This window comes from Melitaea cinxia, chromosome 17 (assembly GCF_905220565.1).
Source record: "Melitaea cinxia chromosome 17, ilMelCinx1.1, whole genome shotgun sequence".
In the NCBI taxonomy this organism is placed as follows: Eukaryota; Metazoa; Arthropoda; class Insecta; order Lepidoptera; family Nymphalidae; genus Melitaea; species Melitaea cinxia.
In genome coordinates this window covers 15521177-15533885 of record NC_059410.1, presented here as the reverse complement: position 1 = coordinate 15533885, position 12709 = coordinate 15521177, and the positions used below count along the sequence as shown (strand labels likewise).

Here is a 12709-nt window from a genome sequence, read left to right as displayed (position 1 = left end):
CATTTAGTACAAAAGCGGTTATTTAATATTACAAACAGAAACTCCAATTTGATTTATTTGTATAGATTAATGTAACTTGTTTAAATGTCAATTAATGTAAGACTGTAAGTGGTAAATCCGTATAAATTAATTTCATGTACATAAATATAAATATAAATAAATAAAAAGCTATTATTATTGAGGTTATACGTAAAAATAAAAATCATTCGTGTTTTTAGATAAAATAACTTTAATTTCCTCTACACATTTCGTGGAACTTATTTCGTTATCAATACAACTTCCGCTGGCAAATATAATGATAAAAATACTCACAGCCCGTCCCGCTGTTCATTACATCTTATTTAAAAATAAATTATCTTATACGCTAATAACAAACATTCAATTAACTTCTGGTCAATTGGTAGCGCAACCACAATTAGCTCGATTAATGGTTGAGCTACCATAGATGTAGCCAGTGGTATGCAATTCATATTTCAGTCTTATTTATTAAAAATAATTACATATAACTAAGGGGTAGTTAAATATAAATGCTTTGAGTGACATATCAGCCACGTTTTAGTCATTTTCTTAAGTATACAAAGTTTTAAACATTTTTTGAATATCATATCAAAAATTGACCGCTCCAGCGGGGTTCGAACCCGCGTCTCCGACGTACCGTGTCGGCGCTCTAGCCAATTAAGCTATGGAACGATGCACCCGCTCGAGCGAAATTTTCGATATGATAATTTTTATTTTCGGTTTAAGCGAACCGTGGCGCCGTCTATAGTGAGCTCTTTACAGAAACCCGTAACTATTCAAAGTTTCATATTACAATGAAAATCTTTGACAGGAGACGACACCATGCTATTTTTAATATCTAAGATTTTATTTTTGTGTTACCCACATTAGGAATTCTAAACATTTTTTGAATATCATATCAAAAATTGACCGCTCCAGCGGGGTAACACAAAAATAAAATCTTAGATATTAAAAATAGCACGGTGTCGTCTCCTGTCAAAGATTTTCATTGTAATATGAAACTTTGAATAGTTACGGGTTTCTGTAAAGAGCTCACTATAGACGGCGCCACGGTTCGCTTAAACCAAAATTAAAAATTATCATATCGAAAATTTCGCTCGAGCGGGTGCATCGTTCCATAGCTTAATTGGCTAGAGCGCCGACACGGTACGTCGGAGACGCGGGTTCGAACCCCGCTGGAGCGGTCAATTTTTGATATGATATTCAAAAAATGTTTAGAATTCCTAATGTGGGTAACACAAAAATAAAATCTTAGATATTATACAAAGTTTTAATTCACAATTTGGAGATATCTGCTAAATTATTTTAAAACTTAATAGTTTAAGTAACAATTGATTTAGAATGTCCGTGATAACTGTGTTGGAAGTAAACTGATTGACGTGGTTTTTGATCGTAGTACACAGCTGGGAACGATCGCCAGTTCGATTCTGTTTGTTGATCTATAAATAGAGAAAAGGATTGTATAAATTAGATTATTGGTCGCTATAATTAAAGGTCTGACAATACAGTTTTGTTGATAAATGGATATTAAAACTAACTTCATATTATAAAGATTCAGTATGTAGGAAATTTAAATCACACAATCATTAAAATGATAGACAAAGTTATCGACAAAAGCATTTTTCAAATAACATAGAAAAGCAAAACTTAAATGTAAAATTATCAATCTAAAGCAAAACTAAAATTATTAGGTTCTAAAAAATATAATAAAGACATCACTTTGTTGTTATTCTTTAAGGTTAATGACTTTTAACAACGCTACTATTTTGACAGCTGTTCTAAGTGATAACCTTATCCCTGACGATTGTGGCTTCGATTCTTATTTCAGCTATAATTGGTAATTTTTACTTTCTATTCTAGACGCCGCGTTGGCGCAACGGTCACAGCCATGGATTGTGCCTGTTGCGCTGACGGTTGCGGGTTCGATCCCCGCACATGACAAACATTTGTATTGGCCATACAGGTGTTTGCCGTGGTCTGGGTGTTTGTGCAGTCCTTGTGGGTTTCCCCACCGTGCCTCGGAGAGCACGTTAAGCCGTCGGTCCCGGTTGTTATCATGTACACCTGATAGCGATCGTTACTCATAGTAGGGAATATATCCACCAAACCGCATTGGAGCAGCGTGGTGGATTAAGCTCTGATCCTTCTCCTACATGGGGAAAGAGGCCTATGCCCAGCAGTGAGATATTACAGGCTGAAGCGATTCTAGATGTCATTCGCCTAATAGCAATCTCTACTTGATGCAACAAAATTGTCTGCAGTACCAGAGTAATGGATTATGATTCGATCCTTCTTCTGCATAGTGAAAGAGGCCTATGCCCAGCTGTGGGATGTTACAGGCTAAATCGTGATCGTAGTCTAGTAGAATTTCTGAGGAAGTTATAAGTTCATAACAATTTGAACGATACAAACCTGTGATGGGAGGCGGAATGAAATCTTTCGGCGGTAACGCTATGGACGGTATCGGTCCTTCCAAACCTGTTGGGAATTCTAGATCTTTCTCTGTATCTATTACGTGGAATGTGGATAATGAGCTACTAACGTCTTGTTTCATTGAACCTTTTACTGTTTGTGTGTTTACATCTTTAGTTACATTTTTAAGTTCATCTATTACTTGTATATTTTGTATTGTTTCTGTTTTTGCTGTTTTCTGATCGTTTTCGTCATTTAGTTCTGTAGTTGCTTTTACTGTATTTTCTTTTTCAGGTTTTTGAAGTTCTGTTTTAGTATCTTGACTATTCAGATTCAGAGAAGCATTTTGTGCATATTCTTGATGAGAAATTATTTTTTCAAATTTATCATTAGTTTTAACATCATTAATGATTTTGTAATCATTTCTTTTGATTAGATTATCGTAATCGTAGATCGGGTCGTCGAGGGGTATCCCTTCAGGTATGTCTTCGAAGGAATACTCGTAAGATATGACAATCTCTCCGTCGTCTGCGAGAGACCTGGCCTCGTTGAAGAGGTTATCTGACGCGTGGTAGTTGTTCTTACTTTCTGATATTTGCGATGGGCAGTCTTCTGGTATTGTGTACACCTGGAATTGTTTGGTGCTGTATATTTTCATAGAAATAATATTTGAGTAGTTTATAACAATATTTTTTTTTTTGTTTTGTTACTTAGTAAAAGATATTATTTACAAAAATATAAACAATTTCGATATTTATAAAATAAGTTATATTGTTTCTATGTAATGTAATTTACATTTTTCACAGCTCAGTTATAAAACATACTACCAAAAATATATATAATAAATTCTGAAAGGTATATATAAGTATGTACCTTTGTAAACAGTGGTGTAAGTATGAGCTGTAATTTATTTACTATTACTTCTTACCTGCGTATCTTTAATATAAGGTCTGTAGTAGTCAATTATCTTCGCATAAGCCGGCTTAGTTTTAGTTTTAGGTCCCACGACGTGTATATTGAAGCACTGTCGACCGACGCGAGATATCGTGTCGCTACCGTCCCGCGAGCCCAAATACAGCGTCACCTTACCGCTGTTGGGGGCCATCTCTATCCGACGTAGCACTGAATGGTGGGGAAAATACACTAAAGTTTAGTCAGTAGTAGTCATTTACATATTGTATTGTTGAAGTAGGGCAGAGCAGGGCAATAGTACTACTTTCAAGCAGTGTTGTGTTCCTCTGTCTTGGGTAAGGTGGCCTAAATTCCTGGGGAGAACACAAGAAATGCTCCTGGTCTTGCAGGGGTCCATCAAACAGACCGTACACTTGTGTGCCACTTTAGTACCATGAAAAAGTACAAACGTATAAAAAATAAACATTATTCAGCAAAGTATATAGGTACGGAATAGAACCTCTAATAAAATGCGAATAAAATAAAATGCGAATAGGTTGCTTTACTTGGGGGCAGTAGGTGGTGATATAATATTAAAATATATATATTTAAGAAAACGTTTACGCATGTAAATAATGTAAGATTGAGTTAGATATAAGTATATTATTATTAGGAAATGTGTTGTTCGTTAGATAATGGACAATGGAAGATATCATTATATAAAATAACTTAACAAAAAAGAAAAAAAAAATAAGAAAAAAAATACATATAGTAATAATAAAAAAAATCGTAGATAAATTTATACATCTAGATTAAATAATAGAATAGTTAACAAAAAAAATGTCTCATACGTTAGTATAAGAACCGGTCGGTGGACTCACGTATCTGTTGGAGACATTAAGTTAGTCCAACTTAAACAATGATGACGCCTACCTTGATTTTAAAAAATGTTTTTAACCGACTTCCAAAAAAGGAGGAGGTTCTCAATTCGACTGTATTTTTTTATGTATGTTACATCAGAACTTTTGAGCGGGTGTACCGATTTTGATAATTTTTAATTTAATCGATAGCTGATGTTTATCATGTGTCACATTTAAATTTTATCGAGATCTGATAACTACTTTTTGAGTAATCTTTGATAACGTGTAATTACTTGATTATTTTTTCGTCGATCTACATTGTATTACTTGTCGATGTAATGAAAGTCGTTTTTTTTTTCGTTTGTCTGCAAACACAAAACAAAAAAAGGACATGGGTTCAAAAGCCCGTGGATGTATATTACTTATATAAAAAAAAAAAAAGAATAGAACCTCTAATGCAGGGATGTCAAAGATACGGCCGCAACTTGATATGATTTTTAACAACCGTGTATTATATACTACATTATTAAATAAATAAAATGTTATAATAATTCAGTACATCTTTTTTTATTTGCCTACACATTTTATTGCAAAATTGAGTTTGACACCCCTGCTCTAGGGTCTTTTTTTTGACCAATAACGGTAAGTAACGCCTGAAATAGATGGGTTTAAAGGCGTACCATTTTTTTTATTATTTATCCTTTATTGTTTATCACTTACAAATGATAAGTTCAAGATAATTACAAATTGTACAAGGGATGGTATTATAGTTTGTAGGTGGAAATGGTGTTTTTAATGGTAGACCATTCCATAATTTAACTGACTGAACATAGAAGTCTATCTTACGAACAGGCAATTTTAGTATTAGTCTCCTTTAAAACATATACCTAACTAGCGACCCGCCCCGGCTTCGCACGGTTGCAAAAACTATCAGTGTTCCTTTATTATATTATGCATGTATTATACATATAAACCTTCCCATTCAATCACTCTATCTATTAAAAAAAACTGCATCAAAATCCGTTACGTAGTTTTAAAGATTTAAACATACATAGGGACAGAGAAAGTGACTTTGTTTTATACTATGTAGTGGTAGTCAACAAAAAATACATTTTTTTCTTTAAAAAAAAAAAGAAGCCCTTGGGTCAAATAAGGCATATAAAAGGTTAACAGGTTACTTCAGAAAGACATTGGGAGCCACTAGAGTCAAGAACGAAAGTCAGAAGCATTGTCATTTATTCGAAGGCAGAATATAAACCGTATAGCTAGCTTTTAATCACTCAAGCTTATTAAATTGGTATTCTGTTACATTAATTTTGCTGGACATATTATATGGTTTTCGTATGGGGTACGGGGCTAATATGGTATTGTTCCCCCCCAGGTGTGAGTTAAGCTCGCTACGTCACTGAAGAGAATTGTCCAACATAACCTGTAGAAACCGCTTGAAAATACTTCGATGAGCCGTAGGAAGACTAGAATCACAAAGACAATCTGCTAACTTTTTAAAATGAACTAGGTTTAAATAAAGGACAAGCAAAATGATGCAGCATTAATTATTATCGTCACCGAGCGTAATGGACATTCCTCTGGACGTGCGTTGACTGCGCTGGATATTTTTGTAACTAGGTTACATGTCACTAGTTGCGTTACTCCATTAATATATAGAAGTTATTTCTGATAATATTTTGTGATGATAATCCTATGTTTCTTATTTAAGATTCGCGGAAAATGTGATATATCATTATTTTAGTTTTCTTTTGACCAAATCGAAAACGGAATAAAGCCGGACTTAATGGCAAATAATATTCTCAACCTGAATCAAATGGTGATGAGTTTTTTATCACCTAACTAGCGACCCGCCCCGGTTTCGCACGGTAACAAAAACTATCAGTGTTCCTCTACTATATTATGCATGCATTATACATATAAACCTTCCTCTACAATCATTATTTACTAAAGAAAGCCGCATATAAATCCGTTGCGTAATTTGAAAGATCTAAGCAGACAACGGGAAGCGACTTTGTTTTATTCTGTGTGTGTGTGATTAAAATTACTGTTGAAGTTATATTCATATACATGGTTATACGCCGATCCATTGTGAAGCAGCGTGGCGCATATGACAGCGTGGCTTAAGCTACAATCTTTTTCCTTTATGGAAATAAGAGCTTTTTCTTACCACGAAACGTCTTGTTTAAAGCCTAATTAATTTCAGTTCAAGTTTTATTATAAACTCGTAGTTATAAACACGAGCGAGGAGCGATGTAATGTACCACCCGTTTTAATTACACGTGAACTTTACCTCACATTGTACTTGTCGCTTATAAAATGTATTAAAATAAAGTTTTTTAATTATACATTAAAACTAACATGATAATAAACGGAGTGCCCGTGACCCGGTTACGTGACGCGCTTTTGTCCGGGAGACACTTTCGAGCAACTGGGGCACTAATATACTATTGTTCAGTATTTAATTTATAATTAATTTTCTTTGGCTTTGTATTTTTTATACAACTAGGTCGGCAAACAAGCGTACGGCTCTAAATATTTTTTAATATCATATCAAAAATCGACCGTTCCAACGGGGATCGAACCTGCATCTCCGACTGACTGTGTCGATGCTCTAGCCAATTAAACTTGTTGTAAAGTATCCGAAACGTCGGACATCTATAAAACAAAATAAACCACGATAAAATCAGAAAAAGTTGTTTTAATTTAATATATAATTATAGTACGGTTTTCGCGAATTTTGATAAATGGTCAACGGTCAGTATCTATGAATTAGTCTTTGCCCCAGAGGATAACATCGCACTGGGGCAGTTGAGTTCAAGGCGTTATTTATTCACGTTAGAACACCTTTGCGGAGTGTAAGTGTGTTTAAATATTCAAACGGCTTATTAAATATTTATTAGCGAGCACTCCGGGAATACGCTACCTTCGTGTGATTCACGAGTAATTGTTACGTGTTTCTATTAGGAAAATTGAATTTTACGTATAATTTTATTTTTTATCAATAGTTTAGAATTTATAAAAAGGTTATTTTAAATTTATTACGTAACATATAGAAGTTAGAACGAAATTGGGCTTATATTTAATAGGTGCAGTGATAGTAGCTTTAATGCTGATGGTCGCATGTTCAGTTCTCGATTAAGGCAGATCTCATCGTTCATAATTCTATCATTAGCTGCTGATAGCAGATAGCGATTGTTGCTCATGATAAAGAAATGGTCGATTAAGTTTCAGTGGAATAGTGTGACTCTCTTTAACATAGAGAAGAGCTATTTGCCGAACAGTGAACCGTTTACATGCTGATTATACTTAGTACATAACAAAAAAACAAGTAGTGCTTTAGACCACACGACTTAAGTAAATCTCTACGTAACTCTTTCTCTTTGACTAACTTATATCTTTCTTAACTTCCGTTCGCCTCGCCCGATCACACTTTTCGTAACGCTCTCGTCACGCATTCACCAGCTTATTCCCCAACGTACTAAATGACTTACATAAATACAGTATCTAGCATATGTTATGTAATACTTACACATACATACATGCTCACATTTTCAAACATTATCAAAAATAGAAGAGCACTGATCACAGACGACTGCCTCTAAAAAGCGCTGAAAAGGTTTTTCAGCGATCGGGTCACGCGGTACGTTTTCATTGTTCGGACGAAGACAGGACGAAGTTGTTTTTTGACTTTTTTCGTGACCAGCCGCTTTTGTTGCTTCGTTTATCCTTTGTTTATCCGACTTTAAATAAAGTTCTCAATGCGTTTCTATTTACCTAATGTGACCCTTTGGCGCAGTTTGTAGTGACCCTGCTTTCTACTTCGAGGGTTGTGGGTTCGATTCCCACCCCGAGTCTGGGGTGTAATATAAATATTTATTTATATATGTATTATTTATAAGTATGTTTATCGAAAAAAATGTCAATACACCAGTCGGCTGTTACCTATAACCCAAGCATTGAGTTGCTTACTTTAGGAACAGACGACCGTGTGTGTATTGTGTACATATTTATTTATTATTTATTTATTAAAAAAATGTTTGCTTGGGTCCGTTTTATTATATATGTTATTATATATTTTTATATACAGTCTAGATCCGTTGTTTTACTTCTTGTGTCTTTTTTAGAAAGTAATAATTTTCTTGCCGATTCTTTTCAGCCAAATCTACATTCCGAATAGACGGTAGCTTCACAATGCATGCATCGGGTTAGTAGATATGTTCCCTAATATAAGTATCGTTCGCTTCGCCCGATCACATTTTTCATAACGCTTTCGTCACGCATTCACCAGCTCACTGCCCAAGTCAAGCGTGCGTAAAGAGGTTTTACTTCAAAAATATGTTTAATTACAAAACTATATGGATACGAATCTGCAACACCTAAGCAGAATACAGCGTCATTACCGACTGCGCCAACGTGCAAACCCAAGCGATTTCCATTACAATCAGTTACAAGAGTAATCATTATCCGCCGTCCCTGACCCGTATTGAGATGGGAATCTAGGACGAGCGAGCTTTCTGTTTGTGTAGCTTTTCTTTGTTACTGTGTACTAGTCGTGTAGTAGATGTTGAGGTTTTGTGATTAATTGGTGCAGAGATGTTATGGATATTATGGATATGGCATTTCGGATATGGTTTCGGATATATTTGAATAATATTATATCCACTATTTTAATTATTACGGATACCAAAATTAAAGTTAACATTCAAATAGGCTTCAAAAGCATCTTTCCAATTAAATTATTAATTATGGTTAAAAGTGAAGATATCACTGATTCGGAACGCAGATTCTGCAGGGAAGAATCGGGAAGAAGGTCCGCAATACTCGTTGAAAAAAAAAGAAGATGGGTGAATATTTCGGATTATCCGATAGATTCGGTTACGGATATAAGAGTTCTTAGAATTTATGTAAATGTTTACGTGGTAGAAGGTTCTTAAGAAACAAGATTACTTTTCAATTGAATAATATTGAGCTATTGTTTTTATTAAAATATTTGGAGTATGCCATATTTTTGAAGTGAAAGTTCGCACCAAACCCATTATCTATTAAACATTGATAATGGCCAAATTAAAATAGGGCAGATCTTATTTTGTACTGTACTTATATAAAAGGCGAGAGGAGAATAAGGTTAAACATGCTACTTCCAGTCAAATATTTAATGTTCTATCAGTAACTTATTTACAAGATAAATTTTATCAAATGATAGAATGCGACCTGAATAATTGTGTTTAAGAGGCGATAATAAGGTTAAACACGGAGCTACTTCTAGTCAAATATTGATGCTCTATCAGTAACTTATTTACAAGATAAATTTTATCAAATGGAGGAATTCGACCTGAATAATTGTGTTTGCTCGCAAACGAAAAAAAACCGACTTCAATTACATCGAGTAGTAATACAACGTGGGTACATGAAAAATTTGTCAAGTTAATACGCGCTATTAAATATAACTCGAAAAGTACATGACACGCACCACCTTTCCATAAAAAAACATCATAATCGGTCCACCCAGTAAAAAGTTCTGAGGTAACATACAATACAAGCTAATTGTGAACCTCCACCTTTTTTGTATATCGGTTAATAAAGTAACGATTATTGCATGCTCCAACATTCCCATTATATTTTCCATTTCGTTTTCATTCGCGAATAACGTAAGAGAAAAGCGTAAACAAGCGTTTTCATAGCTATTATACACGGCCTTGACCCGCTGTTGGCGTGATTACCTACACTTAATAGTGCTTGTTTTATAATATACTAGGCGTTACCCGCGGTCTCCCATGGGATTTAAAGTTCTAATGTTTAATTTGTTGTCACTTAGAGTAACTTTACGTTGACGTTGTGGTTTATATTAGTTACTAGACACAAGTGTATTCAATAAAAGTACACGTATTTTGACGTAATCTAAAAGATATTTGTTCGCCAGTTCTCAGTGGAAAGTCATGGCTAATTAGGCTCTAAACCTTTTTTTTTCATATTAAAAAAGTAGCGAATAAGCGAACGGTCCGCTTTGTGGTAAATGGTTACCGTAGCTATAGACGCCTACAACACCAGAAGCATCGCAAGCGTGTTGCCGAACCTAACCCCCTTCCCAACCAATCTTCCCCCCCAGGAGCTCTGTTCACCTTACTCACCAACAGGAACACAACACTGCTTTAAATAAGTATTATTTAGCTGTGTAGCTGTTATTATCTCCTGTAAGGTCGAGGTACTTCCCCAGTCGGGTTGCTCCAGATTTAGAGCAGGAAATCGCCTCCTGTGCCTTTACCTCAATTATAGAGGTTAAAAATTACTTAAATTGGAGAAACCCTTTGCTTACCTTTATAAAAGTTAATTCTACGTCTTTTATTAAAAATAATATTATTACACTACAATTGTTTTGTTTTAACCTACTTCTTTTTATGACCCTATATATATTTTTGATATTATATAATAGTAAACAATGCATCAAGATTAAAACCTTCGCTATGTATTGAAATGAAATGAAATGAAAACATTTATTTCGTCATAAAGTAATATACACACCTAATAAAAGCCAAAATTGTCAAAAAGTCAAAAACATGAGTTCACGTTATTTTTGGCGTAAACTTGTGGAGACCTATGTCCAGCAGTGGACTGTATAGGCTGTAATGATGATGATGATGATGATGATGATGATGAAAGTCAAAATAATGTCATTTATAAAAATAATAAGGTAAGCCTCCAAAATTACAATTGTGAAAGTTTCGTTCAATTATCCCTAATCTATCACCGAGCGCTCAATATCGGTGTCGATACCCCATACTCAAAGAAGAGACGATCGTCTGTTTATATGGGCTTATACAGAATTTTGTAAATGGTGGGGCAGAAGCAAATAAACGTGAAAATTCAATAAGTAGTTAACATAACTACGTACTTAGAAAACGATTTTTTTTTAATACAATGATAGGCTTACGTTTGATTACTATTTCACATGATGATAAGTGAAAATGCGGTCTAAGACGGAGCACGCTTACCTAGAAGTAACCTATTCACTAGAGATCCTAAGGTTATAGTTTTTTTTTCCATTTTTCGGCCGTACGGATCAAGAATGTACTAGTGAATCGCTTAGTACGTATAGGGGAAGTGTCAACCATATATGGGTGGCGTACCGCAGAGCGTCTGGTTGTACGATGATAGAAGGGAGGGGATTTTGTATACCTTCATTATCTAAATTTTATTTCTTTAATATCTTGCGGGTATTTTGGCCAATCTAAAATTTATATTTATTACCTTCGGGTCAGGTTGGGGCAAATGCTCCATTTTACCCCACTGTGGATACGCCCATGTGTGTGTATGTCAAAAGTATTAAGAAAGTATAAAGTGCCGTCAAGAGTCGTCAGACAGACATATTAAAAACCAGTAAATCCGGATATTTTTTAATCCGCGCAGACGTGAATGTAAAAGCATTAGTGAGAAGACATTTGACCGAATTACTTTCGACTTTAGCGCTTTAATGGCACGTTTACACGGTTCCATTTACTCGTGCCAGTGACACTTTAAACTGATGAATTTTGCAAATAATATTATATCCAAGATTTAGGAAACTTGGATGGATGTTTCAAGCAAAACAACTGCTGATTTTAATGAAAATTTGTACGTTGATAACCAGAAATCCTGAGAAATGTATATAGTCTCGTTAAGCGAGTAAAACTGCAAAGCTGAGCTTGTATTTTTACATATACGTAAATAAATTTTTGAAATTGTAATATGTTTGTGTGACGTCACTATAGCTCTTACGAGGTGCAGTTCTTTAAATCTGTTTGTTTTGTTTAATATCCAAAACATCAAAATTCATTGAGATGAATATTTAGATAGCTAGAGTAATTTTTTACCTAATTAAAAACAAACAAATGGTAGAATATTAGGGATTTATAAACGATCTTTATACAGACCTCTTTATAATTTCATTTTATCCCTCTCACAAAAGTACACAAAATCTTTACAGAAAAGTAGGTTCTAAACACAGGACCAACGTGAAATTATATAGGCGTTACATGAGGCTTGATTATCACAAACCTTTTACAGAACTCTATAATCTCAATATGTTCTACTAACAAAACATTTCCCCTACAAAATATACGCTATTAAGTATATTTATTTAGATAAATTTTAAAGATTAAACATATTTTATCTAGGATAAATTTCAGTGACTGGCACTAGTAACTAGCGACGTGTGAGCGCGGCTTCACTTAATCGCTGTCAGTTCCGAGGGAATGCACGTCTGAATTACGAGTAAATGGGGCGTATGAAGTTCTTTGTACTACTCTTGTGATGAGATATTTTACAGAAATAATCTTTGAGAGTACAGTTAGTAATATGGAGTATACTTGCGGTCTTTAATAATTATTTAATTTAGATTTTCGATTATTTTTTCTATACAATTAGGTTGGCAAACAAGCGCACAGCCTGCTTGGTGGTATACAAATAACGTAGCCTATAGATGCCTGCAACATCAGATAAATCGCAAGTGCGTTGTTGACCCCTAGCCCCAATTCCCCCAGGAG

The 12709-nt window shown here is 34.5% G+C and overlaps 1 protein-coding gene across 1 annotated transcript in view; it reads right to left on the bottom strand.

Moving 5' to 3' along the window:
• Window positions 1-209: 209 nt before the first annotated feature.
• Window positions 210-12709, bottom strand: part of LOC123661449 — a 47173-nt gene continuing 34673 nt past the window's right edge. Inside the window, exons 38-41 of the mRNA XM_045596405.1 lie at window positions 3359-3552; window positions 2431-3058; window positions 1293-1457; window positions 210-587 (exon numbers count right to left, since the gene is read on the bottom strand). Coding sequence (XP_045452361.1) covers window positions 1339-1457; window positions 2431-3058; window positions 3359-3552 — 941 coding nt within the window. The 3' untranslated portion in view covers window positions 210-587; window positions 1293-1338. The remainder of the gene's footprint in view (window positions 588-1292; window positions 1458-2430; window positions 3059-3358; window positions 3553-12709) is intronic.